Here is a 22,145-nt window from a genome sequence, read left to right as displayed (position 1 = left end):
AGGGTTTGATGTGCGTTCATTCACTCTTACCGAAGAAATATTACTTCAAGGGAAAAAGTTGAATGGTTACTATTAAAACTGCAGCTAGGAAAAACTTAAACAGATTGGAAGGAACAAATGTCAGAATTTGTTTCATACGTTACTTTAAAAACCCAGACTATATTTTCACTATCACTTAGACCCTTACACTGTAACAGGCTGCTAATTTCTCCTCGAACAGTACATTTACTAACAAGTGAACCCTTTCGGCCCATCATCTCCCCTCCTCCTAGAAGAAAAGAAGAAAAAAAAAAAAAAAAAAAAAAAAAAAAAAAAAAACAGAGAAACCTGAAAGATGCTGTTGTCTGGCAAACAATTTAGGCCTGAGTATAGAATCCTGGGTGATCCGTAGATGTGTTTCCCCACGGTGGGCAGAGACTATCCTACAGTCAGCCCAAAACACTCGTGGGGCCACCTCTGTGCTGATGTCCTTGGACTGACCCATCTATCTGCTCCGGCCTCAAGCCATACAGTCACTTTAGAGATGCATATCTGCAGTTTTTCCTTGAAAGGTCTGAGGTCGTGGTACTCTCAACATATGGCTGGAGGAGATACTTATGTTTTACATAATAATCCTCTAGCTAAAATAGTTTCCTTGAAAGTTGTATCTAGAATTATCTCGAATACATTTGCTCATTTACTTGTATTTATAGCTATAAATATATATATATATATATATATATTTAACATAATTGCTCAGTCTGTCTCCACCTAAATCTGCCCCAGGCTGCCCGTATTCCTTACTCTCTTTCTTGTTTGATCAGTATGCACCTCATCTAACCTGAACTGACTACAGCTCAGCAGGTAGCATAACCTGCTTATCAAGGCTTCTTTTCTCACCGAGGAGCTATACATTTCATGACAGGAAATCAAACCTATCTCAGACACCTGCTTTAGAATGAGATGACCCGTTCTTCATATGTGCTCTTCTCTCCACTATCAAACTGGCAGCTTGAATTAGAGGCCTAAGGTTTATCTAAATTTCTGTAATATCATGAGTTAAAATTAAACTTTGAAAGAACTGAGCAGCTCTCACTCTTTTAAACTTGCGGGGGTGAATCCTGTGATAATATTCACCAGCAATCAGCCAGGCATAAGGAAACATCCCTTTATTCCTAGTACAGCTGTGTTTTGTCCCTTAATATAAATTTCTCCATGTACAAACATCACAGTTATATGTAAAATTACCCCATTGGTTTTCTTTAGATTTCTTCTGAATCCTTTTTTTTTTGATATATTATTTTTGAATATCTTAGTAACTTTTGAATATCTTGTTAACAGCAAGAGTTAGGGTATAATCTTATCAATGCCTGTCATGCTTAATCTTGTCTCACTGTTCCCTGCCCTCTCTACCGTTYGTTTTCTGCATACATCGAGTGTCCATCCCTTTTTTTAACTTACATTTTAAACTGTTTGTAACAGACACTCTTCTTCATATGTTCTTACRCTGTCTAGCACAGTAAGACCTTGCAGTGAACTGGAGAGCTAACTCRCCATTGTAATTGAAATAAAGATAATTAGTAAGCACTGGTTGTGATATTAATAATATACCACCCACTTTATTGATACAATTTTTGAGACAGAAGTGATAGTATGTTACCACTTTTATAACACAATACCTATCATAATGAAATTCCACTTTTGCTTGTGTCCTGTGGAGTTTCTATGATACTCAAATGTATATAAACAGATACAATTAATAGTAGCACAGGTGAACAGAGCAGAGAAGGAATACCAGCAGGGAAAAATCATCACCCTTGGATGAGAGACAGGAGAAAGGAATGTTCCTATTGCCCCAGAAAATACAACAGTGAAGTGTTTTACTATGACCATCTGCTCTAATATGTTAATGTTGTGTAGAAGTGACCAGTCCCAATTGCAAAGGATACTGTGGAAGATGCAGTTTTTTCTGCTGTCTCTCTTTGCATATGTGGTTGGTTTCTGGAACTCAGCGATTGCAATGCACCAAGTAATTGCCAGTAACGACACTTAGGACTTCAGCAATTAGATTTCTGTAACATAACTAAGTTACTCTCCAAAAGTCCCCAAAACTTCCTATTCTAAAATTAAAGAGTGAGAAACAATGCATATGTGACGTTAAGAAGGCTTGTGCATTTTCTAAAGACTGCTCATTTTCACAAGCAGAGGACTTCATCTTACAAAAACTGCAACCTGGGAAGTGGCATTCTGGTCCTGTGAGAACTTAAGGTGTCATTTCTTTCCCAGTCTAGCTCAGGGACAAGTCAAAACTTGTTTTTATGTACACATAATCTGAAAGAAAGTTAAGTATATGTGTAAGAATGTGGGTTTTTTAGAATGTTTGTACATTGATTGCTGAACAAATTATTCCATACTTAGAATAAATTGATAAAAATTCCACTAAACCATTCCACTTTTCTCATTTTCTTAGAGGTCATGTCTCTAAACCTCTGGTCATTTTTATTGCTTGCTCTTCTGGACTTCACCCCCGGCCGTCCTGGTGTGTGAAAGCCCCCCGGGACGGCCATGTGGAGGAGATGGCATGAACGCAGCCTGCCAGGCAGCAGCGGGAGCGGGCTGCTTGGCAAGCGGAGGCAGCGGGGAGCTGAGGGTGACCAGGACAGGCTGGGCACCGACCTCACCCGCAAGCAGCACAGTGTCACTGTCCCTGCACAAGCAGAGCTGAGCAGGTCCAGCGCTGGGCACCAGAGGCAGATACAGCCTGGTGATCACCAGGCAGCCTGTAGTGGTGAGACAGGTCTGAGACCAAGCTGGGCAGCCGAGTTRGCAAGGCAGGAGGCAGTCGGGCCACTCACAGTCCTGACATACAGCAGGGACTTGCATCGCTTCGTGCACAAGGACAACTCTTGTCCAAATACCCCAGCATGGAGCTTTTTCCCACCACACCAGTACATTTTTGCCTCACATTCAGCTTGCGTTCTCTGGATCCCTTTTTGCAGATTGCTGCCAGTTAGCTGTTCCCAGCCTATAGGTATTCATCTGTTTACGGCTGCCAAAGAGGACTCTTGTCTTCATTCAATTGAATCTTCTTTCTTTTCCAGGCCATTACTACAGTTTTTGTCTGTATCTCTCCAAAGTTGTTGTCACTGCAAGTATAATCACAATATTCACTATTTCATCATCCAGGTCATTGATGAAAAACACCGTTAGTGGACCTGGAACACTCCAGTAAAACTCTTTTACACACTGCAGTGAATCACTAACACTTTTCTTCTTCTTCTTCTTTTTTTTTTTCCTTCTCTCAGTGACTTATGTACCATTTAGTGGTAGTTTCACCGAGACTATGTTCCCTTAGTTTGCTTATAAGAATGCTCATGCACTCAGGATATATATCACCTCCTTATTCCTTATCCTAAAGGTTTATTACCTGTTGAGAACAGACACTGCATTGGTTTTACACATTTTGCTCTTGAGAAATCCATGTTACTTAGTGAGTGATTTTCATCTTTTTGTTATCTTCTCCGTACTTAGAAGTAGTTCATCTTTATATTTGCTCTGTTTTTCTTCCCCAAAAATTCAAGTTAAACCTGACAGTTCCATAATTCACCTTTTCATCTCTGTTCTTTTCTTCTTTTCTGCTACTTCGCTTATTCACCAGCCAACAGCTCTGAAATTGCTCCAAATAATTTCTAAATAACACAACTGAAGTTGTGGCCAAACAGACCTGAAAATATGAATGTTTATCTAARTGTTTTCTGGACTGTGCTTTCTTTCTTACAGTTTAAGATCTTCCATTTAAACAGTTGACAGTAGCTGATATTTTTATTGAAGACAGAAAAAGAAATGATATTGAAAACTTCTTGGTATCATCCRTCAATGTCTTTCTCTCTCTGTTAAACAGTAGACCAGTACTTTCTTCGGTCTCCTATAAAGAATTGCCTAAAGATCAGATTTAGATCCCCCCCCCAAAACCTTTTTTTTTTTTTTTTTTTTCCAGATACTTCACCTCTTCTTAGATATAGAGCAAAACAGTAGAACAGGAGCTAATTATCTAGAAATTTCTTTTAAAGGCATGCTTTTATAAATTCTACTTCTAGTGATCTTCAGAATTTCTCTGTAGAACTAATCTTCCTGTCACTCTCTCTCCTCTTCTTGCTCCCCTCCCAGAAGRACATGGTTTTCTCCACCAGTGAGGGCTAATGAGCACATCACTTTCCTCTCTCTTTCCAGCCTGACTTGAATGACCATTTCTAATGCTTTGGACAAGATGGGCCTTAAGTCGTACAATTTAATAAGTAGATGTAATAAAACTCTTGATCTAAAATGTATTTCTTTCAAAAAAGATTTCAAACTCAGGAAAAGTGACATAAAGCCAATACCACTTCCAAAATTCTAGGAATACTTTTATCATTTCCAGGAAAAGATGGATTAGACTTAGAGAAAAAAGTATTAATTATGAACAGAAGTATAAGAAAGTGATGGCTATCACAGTAGCTACCTTGTTTCTTATCACCAAGGCGTAACTCATTACTGTTTCCTAGTAATCTCTTCTATTAACTCATATGCAAAATCCAAGATATTTCTATATTCCCTGATGCATAATGGAATGATGAGACTAAGAAATTATCTAATAGCAATAGTTTTTATTTTTCCACATCATTTTATGTTAAATCATGTGAGAGATCAGTTTAAGCCAGTGGCATTTTGTAAACATWAAAATCCATAATAATTGTTCACAGAAGTAAGTTAGTAGTCTAGAACCAAAAAAATATCTTCCAGYTCAAATGTTTCTAGTTTAGTTATTAAATAATTAACAATATTCTTGAATCTCTTACAGCACCAGATTAATGCAAATTAAAATGATTGTGCTTCACCAGCAAGAAAGTAGAAGCAGAGCCACATATCTTCTTCTTAAAATAGGGAAAAATTAGGAAAGAAAAAGTTCTGAAGTACTTTTTCCAAAATGCCCATTGAGTAAGAGCATATTTCTTAGAGGATATATATCTATATATTTTTTCTTATGATGGTTTATAAGCAGATTATACAAGAATATTTCCGCTTGTGTAGGAAAAAAAAAAAAAAAAAACTTTCACTTTGCTTCCTTTTTCAGTGCTGATATAGGCAACAATCATGGTTTAACAGAATACATAAAAGCTGCCTTCTATTTTGAGTTGTTCCCTTTTGTAGTAGTGTTCTCTGGTGCTACTTTTTAATGGAACTGATTTATAATTGCCTGCTAGAATGACTTAATTTTACTGATGTATCTTCCATAGCCAACGTCCATTCATTTTTGATAACCTTTTATCTGAATGTGTATCTCCATCAAAAACACAGTCTTTTGTGTCTATTGTGCTGATCTATTTTGCTGAAAAGAATAGGAAGAATTTCATGGAAAAAGAATTAAAATCTAATGAGGAGAAAGAGCTCTTTTTTCTTTCTTCAGTAGAGAACACAATTACTCCAAAACAGCAGTTCTTTAAAAATAGTAATGGAGACTGATGGAGAAATTTACTTTTTTTTGTCTTCAAAGCATATATTTACTTGACAGGTCTATACAGTTTCCCAACACTTAGGATTTCTTAGTAGAAGAAATTTCAGTAGAAACAGTATGTGCAATGAACTATATATTTTCATACAAATGCAGTTAATATAAATAATAATAGTAATTAATACGTATTTTCTAACTTTAGGTAATTACACAAAAAATAGTTCGTCTTGACATCCCTGTGAAAAAGCTCGGTGAAACATGAAGGTCCCAGTAAAATCAGCACAAGCTGTGGGCAGCATTGCCGTCCTGCATCAGCCACGTCTCGGAGCGGCTGCCTGCCTGTTGAAATTCATGAGARAACAGAATGACCTGCCCCCATAGCGTGATCTGACACCCAATTAAATAAAGAGCTCTCCAGGAAATATTCTTATTTAAGAGACAAATTAGATCTGTTACAGGAAAATCAGCTCAGTGGTGGGATTTAAGAGAGAATGGCTTCTGAAATGCAACGTAAGGTTGAGCAGATTCTGGAAATTCACTCTTCCCATTGACTGGACAGATGCTGCCCTGGAAGAATGATACARAATTCAAAGACAGTGTAGGACTGTATGCATTTCCTAAAGGCCATAAACATTTTTTTAAAGGAAAATGCAYRAAGATAAGTAAAAACAAAAAGGCASTAGTCTGCTCTTTATGCACACACACGGTATCCATACTGTTAACGTATGCAGACACTACTGAGCTGAAGTTTTGGAATTGAGCCTTTTGTCAGAATTTGTTCATAAACAACCTGCCTAGCAGAGAGAAAGAGGCACATAACGCATGACCTTTAATCCATCACATATTTTCTAGTTTATCTTTGTTGTAATATCAAAGATTCAATGTAATTCTAAGTTCCAAATATGACCTTTCATTTCTCATCAGAGAGGAAAAGCATACAATATCAGAAAGTCTGGGGAAAAAAAAAAGCTTCTAGTAACAGATGGGTAGAAAAAAAAARGTGAGTGAGTAAAGAACATAAAGTACCAGCTTCATAAAGTACCATAGACTTCAYTGAAGGTTTGGATGGACCAGTCTGTTAGCAGACAACTTCAAGAATTTTATACATACTTGTACTCCTTATTATTGCAGTCAGATCCATACAAAAGGAAAACTGARCAAAAGTTAATTATTTTTCAGTAGATTATAGGACCAGAAGTACAAKATTAGTTTAACAATGAATTGTTGAATGAGGAAGTTATTTTAGAGAAGGGTAGGAAAGCATAAAGACAGAACAAGAACATAAATGAAAAACTAAATCATTGTATAGAAATGTCAAAAGGAAAAGTACAAATGGCATCCAAAATAAGACATGTTAATATTGCTAAAAAAAAGTGGCAAAAGAACAAAAATCATTCTGTTTTTCCCATGTAAGTACACTCTACAACACAGCACATCACAGTTCCAGAAGCCTTAGGTCCCTGATTAGAATTTTGAATATATTTAGTCATGTGTGTTGGACAAATTACATATTAACAACACTCCTACTTTCCAGTAATAAGTTTTGGAGTAGACAATTATTAGTCATATATACCATGTACATAAAATTTATATTTAGTAAGACACAGCATGTTAACTCTGTAATAGTAAGGAAAATACCAAATATCACCCTTTGATTTAACCGTTGTTTTTAACTTTAACTGTTTTACTAATAGTATGATTTTAAAATTTCAGCTATCTACAGCTGTTTTCTGGAAAAGGATGTCTAAAAAGAAATGRTCTTTGTATTTCTGATATCAGAAACGGAAGAAGTATAGATACTGCATCAATGTGAAGGGCTGGACAGAGCAGTCTGAAGCTCAAGTGTCAGAAGTCTGGAAGTCTAAMAGAAAAATGACTGAGGACTACGAACATGACTGTTGGTGTGTATCTAAACACCTTCCCCCCCCCCCGCCTCCGTCCCATGAACGTATGTACATCTCTCTCTCTATTTTTTTCCTTGTAAGAGAAAAATATAAATGCTTGCTACAGACAAATGCTTCAGTTCTCAACATTACAGACTGTAATGTGTGCTGCATCCATTACTGGCTTCAGTGTCCTTTCAGGAATTGTCTTGCCTAGCTGTTTTCTGGAGCATTGTCCAAGGCAAGTTCTGGAAGGTGTATTAAATCAGAGTATTACAAAATAAAAATACTCATGACATTATTTTTGATCATAAGTTTTTCTTTGTCTGGATTTTCTTATACCTGACAATATAGAAGGGAAATGAGAACTTATTTTTTCTCTGTCCTCTGTCAGCTTAGAGCTTGCTTATGTGACAGAAATAAAAACTTCTGTGCAGTTACCTTTGTATGATGACTACAATCAGGCAGACTTAAGCTTAATAGTGCATTGTTTTTTGTTACCAACTCAGTAATTTCTGTCTCTATTTCTCCTTCTTGGAAATGAAGAACAGATTTTCATCTCTAAGGTACCCTGAAGATGAGTTTAAAAACTGTAAAAATATTGAAGATGCAAAGTTTCGTGGAATGTAAGTGCTGCCTTTAACATTTAATTTTAAAATAATACCCATGGCCACACAATCAATGCGTGGAAGTAGTTACTCTCTGCGGTCTTACACATGTATTGTACAATTTTCATATTTTACAAGTGTATTACACACAAGTGTACAAGTGCAAAATATGAAAATATCTTAATACAAAATTGTAATGATCTAATGACTTCAGAATTTCTATAGCACACAATAATTTCTAGATTAGTTCTACACAGTGAAAGTTCTAACAAAYATCTTAGTGCTCTTCTTCCTTATCTTAGAGACACAAGAGTATCTTTCCTACCTCTTTTTGTTTCTCACTCATGACAAAACTCTAAATAACTCCCTATATCTTTATAAATGTAGTCAATCGTCTGTGCAGATAATTTTTCAGGCTTATCTTTTTACTTAGCATTGCTTATGTTTTGTCTATGCTGGCTTTAATCTATACACAGAAATGACAATGAAAGAGGTCTATTTTCTACAAAAAACCCTATATCTATAATGATACCAGTGCATGCCATCCATAAAAAGTTACACAGTGAAGAAGAGGGGTACAACTGATCCCATTTTTAGGGTACACACATCAGTAGCTCACTGTTACACTTTGTTTTTTCAGTAGAAGACTGAATGGAGTTTGTTTAATATAGGGCTAATCCTATCTAAACATTTCACAGAAGCAATGCATAAATCTATTAATTCCTCTAGAAAATATTGTGGGGTAGAAATCTGTAGCTGCTGCCACTCAGATTCTTCTTGTTCAAAGAGATTAAATGAATACATACAGAGGCTGATATTTTTATTTTTCAGATGTTGTGAAAGGGAATGAAATGACTTTCTAGAGCTGATTCATTTTTTTTACCAGCTTGAGTATTTTTGGAGAAGGGGGTTGGGGGAGAGAATGTCAGATCTTATTAATTGACTGTTATTCATGAATGGGCTGATTATATCAGCTAGAGATTTTTCAATATGATAAATACAACATTAATGGATCAAAAAATAAGAAAAATACAAAGAAAACAGATATATGAYGCAACAAATGTAAAATAAGCCATTGTTTGGGGAGTTAAATCCTTTATAGGAGAGTATATATTCAATCAGGCATAAAATACAGCTACAAAAGTTYTAACAAGTATTTTAAATAACTGTTTAATATTAGAGAACAGCCATTTCCATTCCATTCTGTTAGTGCCCTTATAGCACTTTTAGAGATKAATAGACTCAAGCTTAGGGCTGTCACAGAGATATTTCTTGACCTGGGGGATATACAATTGGATATTGCAATATCTCTCAAGAGACCRCTGTTCTGTGTCTGCTTTTGTTAACAGCAACTCAATGTCTTGTTATCCACTTTGAAAAAGAATAGCATTGTTTCTATTAGAAAAGCGACAAATTTTAAAAAGTCATTRTAGTTAGGGTTGTAGAATTTAATTAGCATTATTGATGAACAGATAATCAACAGAAATACTGTTCTTTATTCTTCTGTGTCATAAATGACAGAGCATATATTTGGGAAAAAGGGAGGAAGCCAGCAATATTTTCTTTTTCTATGGCAAGAAAATTTCAGGTACCACTGTCGTGAAGCACCATACTAATAAATATAAGAACGCAGAAGAAAATTAGAATTATAAAAGAGAAAATAACTTAATAATGTTTGGCTATTAGACCTAATAAGTTCATTTCCCTTCATGACAGTGAGAAATTTGCCATCTGCTCCCTTAATCATAAGTTTACTTTCTTTATCACAACCTCCCTTACCACTAAACCTTCATAAGAGACCTTTTTATTAACTTTCTAAGGCTTCTAACTTGGCCTTTCTTGGCTTCTTGTTTCTTATTTTCCTCAAAATGCTTTCAGGTTCTCTATTTTTCTTTCTCCCACACTTGCCTCCATGCTTCCTTATGCTGCCTACTATGTACTGGAATATAATGAATAACTTGGAAATGCCATCATGTGAATTTTTTCTTCCTTGTTCTTTTGTTTCTTATCTTTTGTAGAAATTTTCTTTTAATAAAAGGTATATGCTTCAAAAATGTTTTTGATAATGGTGAGTCTTATTTTATTTCTCTTTAATTTGCCAAAACTACACAATTTTCAATCTTTGAGATGGTAAGGTCACTAAGAATAACACAATGAAAACTCACTAAAGTAGAAATAGGACATATTTTTCCACTCATACATTTATATCCGCTTTCTAACAGATCATAAAGATTAAGTTTAAAAATTTAAATCTTCCTGTGCTTCTGGGAACAACATAAAGAAACATAAAGTTCAGTTACTAGTATATTATGGAATGCAATGCATATTTTGAATAAACAGTATTTCTGTTAAAATATACAGTGTTTTGTACACCTATGAAAGACAAAGAGAGACAATGAGGACATCATCATCCAGTTTACAGATTGCATACAGACAGCACTGATGGCACCATCCAGATGTAAATCAACCTTTTAATAGATGTGTTTATTCTTAGTAGGGAAGYGTACCATTGCCCTGGTGACAAAAGATACAGAGAAGGCAGAATTACTGAATGCCTTCTTTGCTTCAGTCTTCACTGCAAAGGGGCAGCTCTCAAGAATCCCAGAGCCTGGAGGCAAGGGAGAAAGTCTGGATAAAGATTTTCCTTTGGTCAGGGAGGATAGGATTAGAGATCTTTAGGGCAAACTTGGTATTCACAAATCCATGGGCCCGGATGGGATGCACCTACGGGGAATGAGGCAGCTGATGGATGTTGTTGCCAGGCCACTATCCTTCCTCTTTGAAAGGTCCTGGAGAACTGGAGAGGTGCCTGAGAACTGGAAGAAAGCCAGTGTCACTCCAGTCTTCAAGAAGGGCAAGAAGGAGGACCCAGACAACTATAGGCCAGTCAGCCTCACCTCCATCCCTGGAAAGGGGATGGAACAGCTCATTCTGGATGTCATCTCCAGACATATRGAGGAAAAGAAGGTGATCAGGAGTAGYCAGCAYGGAYTKACCAAGGGGAAATCCTGCTTAACCAACCTGATAGTCTTCTCTGATGGAATGACTGTCTGGGTAGATGAGGGGAGAGCAGTGGAYGTTGTGTACCTTGACTTCAGCAAGGCTTTTGACACTGTCTSCCATAACAKCCTCCTRGAKAAGCTCAGGAAGTGTGGRTTAGACGAGTGGGCAGCGAGGTGGATTGAGAACCAGCTGAAAGGTAGAGCTCAGAGGGCTGTACTCAGCAGTGCAGAGTCTAGTTGGAGGCCTGCAGCTAGTGGAATTCCCCAAGACTCAGTACTGGGTCCCATCCTGTTCAACTTCTTCATCAATGACCTGGATGAGGGGACAGAGAGCCTCCTCAGCATGTTTGCTGATGATACCATGCTGGGAGGAGTGGCTGAYMCACCTGAGGGCTRTGCTGCCATTCAGAGAGACCTGGACAGGCTGGAGAGCTGGGTGGAGAGGAACCTCATGAGGTTCAACAAGGGCAARTGCCGAGTCCTGCACCTAGGGARRAATAACCCYAGGCACCAGTACAAGCTGAGGGGCTGACCTTCTGGARAGCAGCTCTGCAAAGAAGGACCTGTGAGTGCTGGTGGATTAACATGCTGTAGGTGACCTTGCTTGAGCAGGGAGGTTGGACTAGATGATCTTCAGAGGTCCCTTCCAAACGTAACCATTCTGGAATTCTGTGATACTAAAGCCATGAACAACTCATCTTCTCCCTTTCTAGGATTATTTTGAATATTTCAGGTTACTATTGTTATTACTCCTGTCAGAACTCTACCTGTAGTTAATATGTCCATGAAGAATATCTAGTTTTTTATGAACCACTTTAGTATAATACAGGTGTTTCAAATGACAGTTTTTACGAAGTTAAATGCAATTAGTAAAAGAAAAAAATCCACCGAGAGAATTTAAACTGAGGCTCATAAATGACAGCAAGAAATCCTTCAGGAAATGTCAGTAGATGCTTAAAAATCTTCAAACCTACAATTAAAGCATTTATCTGCATAAAAGAGTCTTAAGTACAAATGTAGAACAAATATAAGACTGGATAATTTCATACATATCAATATCAGTTAGGAACTGGAAGTTGCAGAATAATGATAACTTAACAAGTAAAAGTAGAAATCTATGACAAAAGATGGAGATGTAAAGAAGTATAGCAAAAGATAAATAGAGCCTATCAGTTCTTTGGTTGGGGAGACTATCCATTTATGGCCCATTTTTTTGAGTGTTTCTTTTCTGAGAAGGCACAGGTCAGAGACTCCTTTTAAATTATTTGCTTAATTCCAGACAATGAATAACAGTCCAAAYAATGAATAATTTTCAGGCTGCAAGTCTGATGGCCAGCATGGAGGGTTGTTCTTTGCTGAAAGGACTGGCTAAGCATTTGYTGGTATTGACTGTGTCCTAGGTCTCTGAATAGTACATTTTTTCTTAGCCTAGGCCTCAGCTTCCATCTGTTGGCCTCCTAAACTAAGGCTGGGACTGATCAGCATCCTTCTATTGTACTCCCATGTCTCACTATAATCTCATTTTTTTTGCTGAAACATACACAAAATTCTAGCAACCATCTCCGTAAAATAACATCTGAATGTCACAAAGACATATGATTTATTCAACATATTATGTAGTATATCTTAAAAAGCTAAGCTAAATGGGCCTTTCTCATTGTACTGGACTTAAACAGTATGTAGTTACATGTTAGGTCATGTTAATTGTAATGCTGCAGAATGAAAAAGCAAGGAATGGCCTTGTAATTCTTATTTCTACCTCTTGCAAATACTTTAGAATTAATTTTTTCTTTTTATAAAATAAGACTCTCATAGCTCATGCCAGTGTTAAAATTGTTATCTTCTTCTGCTAAGTCCATGTGCTTTTGAGTAATATATACATAATATAATAAATTATTTTTTAAATCAATTTAATTATTTTAATTAAAAAAAAATGAAAAAAATAGTTTTATAAAGGCTTCCATGAGAAAATGAAAAACACAATCAAACCTTCTTTAATAGCAAATGGTCATACCTTGATATTTTCACTGAGGAACTCCCTTTATTAGAAAAAGAACAGAATGTACCAACATTCTCAAAACTGCAGAAGAATTAATTACTAGGAATACTGAAGATAGGTCCAGCACATAATTGTGAAGGAGAAATATATTTAGCGGTTCACAAATATCAGGGCAAAATTAATGCTTGTGTGTGGATCAGCTACAAGTAYGAGGAAAAACTCTCAGGAGTATCCCTAGTGTTGTTCCTTGCTTTTGCAAAGTAGGCTGACAGATATATGGCGAGTCCTGGGGAACCACTCCCACGGCCTACGCTTCTGAAACAGCTCTGACCATCAGTGGCCTCAGCCCACTCCTCAGGGGAAGGTGGGYTGATGTCTCGTGGATGTAGCTGCACACAGAAACTTTAGCATAAAGACTTTGCAAGAGGGATAAGATGCTGAACATATTAACCTCTATTTCCCTAAAATGTTGAGTTCATCTACCAACCATATTCAAGCTGTCTTATACTTTTTTCTATAAGAATGATCACAGCATCTTCTGTAAGTGGTAGACTGCTGTATGTCATTTTTAGAGCTGATGGGATTGATTTGTTTAGAAAGAATGCTATGCCAGTAAAAAGGATTTTAGAGAATATTAGATAAAAAAAAACCAAAACAACAACAAAAAAAAGAACAACCAAAAAAACCCTTCMCAGTTGTATAAATGAATTGTTAAGTTGGAGTAAGAAATTAAGAACAAATATTTTAAACTACATATCACGAAGAATCTTTTAGGTAAGCTGTGCAGCAGGTTCATGTGAAAAGTTCTACAGCTCCCTTATCAGGCACCTTTGAAGTTAAAGCAAAAGAAATCATCACTGCAAATCCTACATCAGCAGTGATKGCACAGCAGCTGCATGAAGGACTGAGTGATTTCTTAAATATTTCCCATCTGTAATCTCAATGACTCACTTTATTTTTGCAGTCACAGCACACAGCAGTGTTTTCCTAAAGCCTTTTCCTAGAGTAAAAACTTTCATATACAAGCTTCTACTTCATAATAAAGGATGCCAGAAAGGTTTGAAAGAAAGTACAGTCTTATTTCATGGTACAGTAAACTTTATACAGAACCTACCAATGAGGAAGAATTTGATTTACAATTTTTCTTGTGAGAGTTTACTGTTAACCATAACTACTCTTCCTTTGATTCAATGTATTAGGCTGAACAAAAATTGATTCTTAGTTGAATCCATCAAGCCAAGCATCTCTACTGACAGGATCTTCTGCTTGGGCCTCAGTCTTCTTCAGCAATCATGTTAATCATGCAGTAATCCCACCGATAAAATAAATATTTATGTATTCAGGTAGGTGTAGTAAGGATAATATGCCACTGAGGTATAAATGGRAATGGAAAAAAAGCTATGTAATAGATTTAAGGTTTTCCAAACACAAAAACATAAGAATATCCTATTGATCAGTCCAATGGCACATCCAGCCAGAACTCTGTCTGACAGTAGCAAAAAGAAAGGCTATTTTGAGYGCCCATATGAATCCAGCCACTTCCAGCTGTCTGTTCTCTACACAAACTCCAAGTGTCAAGAGGTGTTATATTACAATTATCAGAGGATCCTTCAGTATCTACTTACCGCCTTGCTGTTTGTGAATTTGTCTAATGCTTTATCAGACCTTCTAATTAAGAATATCTAGCCATAYAACTTTCTGGTAAAAAACTTAGAAAACTCCTATCATCTGTTAAAAAAAGTATTCTCTTATACGTTTTCATCCAGTGTCCAACATCTTCACTGAGTGCCCTCTTGCTTCTTGCATACTGGATTTGGTGAACCATTCTGCATTCAGCTTAGCCACTGCTTTCGTGATTTTTAAGCCTTACCTCTCTCCCTCATCCTTTTCTTCTACAAACTTAAAGAGTTCCTGCTTTTTCATAAGGCAGCTGCTCCCTTTCCTCGATCATTTTTGTTGCCTTTCTCAAYAGCTTCTATAACTTCTAGATTAATGTTTCCTTAACTATGGGTCAGATAACTTAAACTATGACTCCTCACTTATTACTCAAGCTGTGCTTCTCCAGTYTTTTATTTCAAGACAAGTTTCCAGATGACAGATTACTGTTGTAATTAATTTTTTAAATATATCTCTGCAGTGATTATTTTTCATTTTCTTTTTTCCCTTGTTAAAATTCAGTATAAGATGTGAAGCCATTTCCTWGTAGAAGGCTAAATTAACACATGGAGAAAAATTAAACATTTGAGAAGTTCTTTTGAATATTCATACAAATTCTGGCTTTTGAAAAACATTGGATATAAACAAACTCTTACATTGCATTCAGTTACAAAGTTCATTGATAAAAAGCCACACTAATGACTAGTGAAGATTATCGAAAACTTTTGGATGTGGCCCAAATGCTTGCAGTCTCAAAGASTGTGCTGTAGGCACAAGTAATTCAGTTCAAATTCAACATAAAGTATTGTATTTACAAAGTAGACATAAAATGAGGCAAAGATTCCTTGTTTAGTCATAGAATTATAGCATAATTCTATGGAATTGAATGGACCTCTCAGGGCCATATACATCACTCACTGAAAGCAAAATCAACTAGATCAGGTTGCTCAGAGAAGTAGACACTTCTCTGGTCAAGGTTTGAATATGTGTCTCTAAGGAGAGAGATTCYGCAAGCTTTGTGGACAATCTGTTTTAAACACCTCCAAAGTGCAATATTTTCCCTAATATCTAATCAGAGTTTTCTTGTTTTCCAACTTATGTCCATTGCAACTTGCCCTACTACCATTTCCACCTCTGAGAAGAGTCTGACTCCATCTTCTCTGYATCCTTTCAAGAGGTAGTTGTAAAATCTTCCCTTAGCCTTTTTATTTTTTATACTTAGCAGTATATTGACTGCTTCTCCCAGTTTTGTATCATCTGTGGATTTCCTGATACCATAATCTATCATTGTCCAGGTCATTAATGTCTTCATCAATGCCCATTTTGGCCTCAATATCAACTCCTGAGGAATGCCACTAGTCATTGCTAATTAGCCTTTGTACCACAGATCACATATCCTTCAAGTATGGTGGTCCAGCCAATTTGGCATGATGATCCAGCCCTCCCTACTGTTTACTTTTTCAGCGTATATATCTAGTTTGATTACAGCATTACTCTAGGAGGTTATGTTATAAGTCTTGCTAAACTCAGTTTCTTATATTGGTGTCTGATGTTAGCCAACTCCCTCAGCACCTCTGAATGTATCTCTTCAGGTCCCACAGACTTGCATATATCCACTTTGCTATCTACCTTCTTCCAACATATATAAAGCTCCAAGACTCTGCCTCTAGGCAGAAGGACCTGGGAGGCACCTGAAGATAAAACTTTTCAGTAAACATCAGCAAAGAAACCATTGAATACCTCTGTCTTTTCCATATCTTTTGTCACTACATGTACAGCATCATTTGGCGATAGGCCCATGTTTTCCTCAGTCTTCTTTTTGCTACAAGTATACTCAAAGAAAACCTTTCTGTTCTCCATATTTCTTGGTAGTTTCAGCCTTCAGCTTTCCTAACTCCACCTATGCATGTTTGGGCAACATCTTTATATTCCTCTCAGGTAGTTCATCCCTGCTTCCACATTTCAGTACTTTCCTTTTGCGTTTGAACTCAGTCAGGATTTCCCTGCTCAAACATGCTGGCCTTCTACCATATCCGGTCAACTTTCCGCATCTTGTAATAGACCATTTCTGCATTTCCCGAAGGTTGCCCTGGGCTCCTTTGCCCTCCAGGGCAATCTCTGATGGGATCCTGCTAAGGAGATTTCTTCACAAAGCCAGATCTCCAGAAGTTCAGGGTTGCAATTCTGCTGTTTGTTACTACTCACTGGATTTTAAACTCCACCTCACAGTCACTGTGGCTAAAGCTGCCATTTATTTTCATGTCTGTGAACAGTTCTTCCTTGTTTATGAGCCAGAAGTCAAGGAAATCATCATCCCTTCTCAGCTGGTCAACCACTTGCACTAAGAAATTGTCATCAACACTCCAGAAATCTCCTGGAGTGTCTGTGCCCAGTCCTGATACATCTCCAGCAGGTACTGCAATGGCTGAGTACAAGGGCCTGTGACCATGAGACTGCTAAAAGGCTTCACTGACTTCATCTTGATCAGGTGGTCTGTGGCAGATACTTACCACAACATCACTGTAATTGTTAGAGAAGTACTGTGAGAAAAACCTTGCAAATAGTTAACAAGACTCAAGGACAAGGGGGAGAGAAAAGCAGTACTGCAAAGGATAACCAGCTCTGGCTAAATAACCTTGATGAAACCACAACGCTTCGAAGATTGCAAGGGGTAAGTAAGACAAAAACAGCAGAATAACCCAGAAGTGACCTTAGGTTCATTAAGGCTTATTAATATATTAAATTTCACACCCCTAAATGAATAACGAGATGGAAATGACATGATAATGATGTTACCGCCTCTTCTTCGCTTCCTATGCTAATTAACAAGAATGTGAAAGCGCAAGCGCAGAGCGATTGCCTGAGGCAATGAAATTGTAACCAATAGAAAGATTTGTATAAAATACTCCCTGAAAAGTGTGTATGAATCAAGAATGAGAGGGGGAGAAGGTGTGCTAGCTTTGTGGATTTACCACCTAGCACCCATCTCTGCGCAGAAATGAAATAAACAAATATCTCGACCCTGTGTGTCTATTGGTTGCTTGCACACCGGGTAACAGAACCCAGGTTTTGGGACAACATAATGACCCATCTTCTGACCTTTACCCATAAGCTTGACTGGCTCATCTTCTGCTCCAAAGCAAAGCTCAGTACATCTGAGCCACTCCCTCGAGGGTCTTAGAGTGAAATTTTTCCTCCTCACCTTCTCAGTTTGTCTTTCCTAAAGAGCCATGAAGCACTCCATCTGTGTGGGTTATCCCACCATGTCACTCTAAAGCCCTTGAGGTCATTGCTGTACAACTGTACATAGACTTCTATTTCCTCCTGTTTGTACTGTATGCTCCTTGCATTTGTGCATAAACATTTGAGGACTCCCCATTACGCTRCTTTCACAAGTGTAAGAGGCTCTCCCACCATTCTGTTCCCTAGATAATTCCTCTTTGTCCCATGTGCCTTCTCTTCAGATTATGGCAGTCCTCCCATGGGGAATATAGTTAAAAGCTTTTTTCCCTCTGTTAGTAAACCCATCAACAAATAATGCTCTTACCCCACTTTGTCAAATGGGCCACATCTCTCACCAACAGTCTTTGTTCTTCAAAAAGTGTCCTTTGATCATAAAAGCCAAAGCTCTATCTGCAGCACCAGTCATGTAGCCAGATGTTACTCTGCATGATGTGTCCAAACCTGCCTGAGACTGCCTTTCACTGGAAAGGACTGAGGAGAACACCACCTGCCCCACCCCAGGCTACAGAGTTMTGTAGCCACACTTTGGTTTGTTCTGTAGCTCCCTTTACTACAGAGCTCTGTAGCCACACTTTGGTTTGTTCCAGGTCTCCCTTAGTAGTACTGTGGGTTCCCATTCTGAAGGGCAACAAGTTTGAGGGCCAGATAAACCTTGGCAGCCTCTCTAACGCATCCAAGATCAAAGCTCCCCAAAGCATTCAGACCTTCCAGACATCAAGGCTAGGAGGCAGATAAGTTCCTCCATAGCCAGTWGAAGGGAATCTCTGCTATTATGCATTACTTCTGCTTGGTATGGACGCTTGGTTCAGGCTCAGCTGGCTCCGAAGCTGCCTCTGACTGATCTGTTTCATCCTCACCTACTCTCAGGATACTATGCCTGCTGTGTAGTTGCAGATATGCAGGCAAAGAAGGAATTTCCTTTTGTTGATAGAGTCATAGGTTTTCAGCATCCCTTATCTTGGCAGTCTCCCTCTGCTGCTTCTTTGAGCAAACTCTCTAGATATCCTTCCTTCCTTTCATCACATGGCTCAGGCTCTTGCCTCTGCAGGGGTCTGTAGAGACCCTGCTGATCTCCTAGATCATCCTCCTTGATGGTGTGGAGTCCACTCATTTCCTTTGCAGGTGAGGCCACCATCATCCCCAGCCCCAGGAAGAGGCACCAGGTACTTCCTGCAGCCTGCATGGCAACATCCTCCCTCAGGAATTCTGCTAGGTCAWGTCTTCGAATGTGTCCAGAGTAGTTTCTCTATCTGATACGGGAGACCTTGCCCTGTGTCACATCAACATCATKAACGCATGACTCAGTTTAAGGATAGCTTTTAGGCCTCTGCTGCTGATGATTATTAAGCTTCCATTTTCTGCACACTAGGGACTGTGTTTCTGTCTACCAGATTTACATCTGCTCCCCAACCACCAGCTGAGTAGGTGTTTGACACTCCTTGATTAGCAGTCAGTTGAAGAGTGTATGTGTAGGTRCTCCCTAAAAAGGAAACAGCTGACAGAAGCAAAAGCCTCCAGAAGCTGCAGACCCACAGCAGCAGCCCATCAGACGCTCCTCAGAAAGGAAGATCTCAGAATACTTATCCTGCAGTTCCCTGGAGAAGCCTGGAAACTTCTGTTATAACTGCTAGGTCTCTGTTACTGTTCTGTTTTCTGTCCTCACAGTCCTTATGATACATGATTATGACATATTATTTGTTTTCTTTTACTTAGCTAATCCCTTGCTTTCTTCTTTCAAATTCGATATGTGCATGCATGACCTCATAACTTCTTAGATCAGCTACTGTCTAAATCATTTATTTTCATTCTGTATTTTGCAGATTAATTCTCCACAAAGACTACATCTAAGAAGCGTTCAAAGTTATTAATAGAAAATAGTTATAATCTGAGTACTTATATGTGTATTTCCTACATCAACAATCATTTCATGCATATGATCTCATTGTTTCAGTTCTGTAAACAGGCAGATGTTTTCATACTCATTGCTGTGTTTGTGATYGCACACAACAAAACACCCTCTAACAAAATGAGGTGTGACATTTTGTTTATCTACCATGGAAAGAGTAATGAAATATAGTCAAAGCCTTTGCATTTTAAAAGTAAAAGTAACCTGAAGCRTTAACATGTAAGAGCTTGATAATAATCAAATAACCACAGTAGTAAGATAAACTGTTGATAAAACTGAAATATTCTACATCCTGAAAGGCTACTGCGGAACTCTGAGATTTTTATGAGGTTCATATCTGTGTGTTCCTGTGTAATACGCCCGCGCACACACACAAACTTCTATACATACTAACATCCTTATATATTTGTGTATGTGTTCATGCTATTTTTACGCAAATACACTATGACTTAGTGGCATATGTCAATACCTTTTCAAGCTGTTTATACACTAGAGTATAAATAGCTTGTATGTATTGTTAAATATCTTAYGTAAAAACATATATAATTTTTTACAGGAACATAGTAATTTTAACCATTTGTTTTTTCTACACATTATAAACAAATATTTCTGTCCAAATATAAGCTTAATTCATTTTCCATTGGAAAGTATATATTGCTAACTTGACATGAGAGAACAAGATTTAATGCAACGCAAGTGACCTAAAAGGATGAAAAAACGACAAATTAAAAAGTACTGTCATCTCATCATGTTTTAGCTCCTATTTTCCAATCAGATGATGACTGATCAGCCCACAATAAGGTAGAAAGAAAAATGTCAACAATTAGTCATATTATACAAATATCATATATTTAAATTATATTAAAAGATATTACGTTCCAATGTTTAGAAGTTGGCCTACAGCACAGTTCAGCTCTGTACAGAAAAAAGAAAAAAAACATGGAAGCATGTAAGTTTGTATATTTATAAGATGCTGTATCTATGCCATATGAAGACAAAAAGGTAAGTGGATCTGATATTATTAATGACTGATTCAATTATTAATATTTTTTCTAAAGGTCTTCTCTGAAAGCAACCCTATGTCCCTACGGTGTAAATTCTCTCTTTTTTTTTCTTCAATGTATCATAAAAAATTAAAAAAATCATTTTTGCAAGTGTAAAAGAAGGAAACAAAATTATTCTAYCTTTATGTAAAGCAATGAGAAAATTCACTTTTGTAAAGATTTGCAAAATTTCTCAAAGATTCTGGTGCGAATACTTCTGGCAGTTTTGTTTGATTTATACAACTCTTTATTCATCAGTTTGCAAGGCAGGTCTTCTGGGACCCAAGCTGTGTTGTACAAACAAATCCTGATTACRTTGTCCACATAACTACTATCTAGAACACTTAAAGACTAACTACCTGCTCAGTCCTTTTCTCTTTTTTTATGCAAAACAAATCTATCTACCCACGTACAAACAAATGCAAAACTATTTATATTTCTTTCATTAATACCATTAATACMACATAATATTTTTCACCTAACTTCTTACCTGGCAAACAGCTACAGTAAAATTCACCAATCAAATCTTGGCAATGGCCTCCATTTTTGCAGGGCTTGAAGGCACATTCATCAATGTCCGTGGAACAGTTTTTGTCTGACATAAAAGAAAATGAAACATTAGAACTATAAATCATGTTAGATTTGGGAAAGCAAAAAAGCTACTTCACAGTACAAGTGACAAYTACATAATTTAACTTTTCCAGGTTGGAAATACTATTTTATTTATGCTTGACAGCTTTTAAACTAGAGATTTTCATAGATCATAGCTGATAGTTAACAAATTAAATATTCCAAAGAGATAAATATAAACTGTATTTACAGATATATTGGGTATTCYTAGCATTACTTCCCAACACCATAATTACTATATTATATGCCACATTTTAAAAACTATTTTAGATATTCAATAACCTAGTAACAAYTACAAGATAAATAGTTGTCAAAGTGACTTATATGCTTAGATGAACAAAACCACTTCTTACATGTCATGTTTGAGAAAACTCAAAAATTCAATGAACTGTCTATTTTTCCCCTTTTAAAGAAGTTTAAATAAGCTGAAATTCAAATTAATAACAAATCCAAAACAATAAAAATAAAGCAGAATATATAAAGAGAACATTTTGAAGACAACATAATACATGACTTACGAAAACAATGAATCCATCAGATATACCAAAGAAAATTCACAGCCCGTTATCCCTCTCTTCTGCACTGCATTAATTTATAGCTATAAATTATACTATTATCTTTCTGTTTGAAAATTGATCCAAACTCAAGCAACAACTATACAGGTAAAGAGCTATAGTGAATAAGAGAAGCTGCTCCACTGAGGGGATA

General features: G+C 37.1%; 1 protein-coding gene across 1 annotated transcript in view; it reads right to left on the bottom strand.

Moving 5' to 3' along the window:
* LOC146595489 (uncharacterized) overlaps positions 1 to 22,145 on the bottom strand; it is a gene marked incomplete at its 3' end in the record, with an annotated part of 408,834 nt that overhangs the window by 144,985 nt on the left and 241,704 nt on the right. Inside the window, exon 15 of the mRNA XM_085305610.1 lies at positions 21,298 to 21,402. Within this exon, the coding sequence (XP_085161736.1) occupies positions 21,298 to 21,402 (105 nt within the window). The remainder of the gene's footprint in view (positions 1 to 21,297; positions 21,403 to 22,145) is intronic.

This window comes from Rhea americana, unplaced genomic scaffold (genome assembly GCF_003343005.1).
Source record: "Rhea americana isolate MKP2758 unplaced genomic scaffold, rheAme1 scaffold_224, whole genome shotgun sequence".
NCBI lineage: Eukaryota > Metazoa > Chordata > Aves > Rheiformes > Rheidae > Rhea > Rhea americana.
Note: the sequence above shows the minus strand (reverse complement) of the source record. Positions and strands in the feature narration are given on the sequence as shown.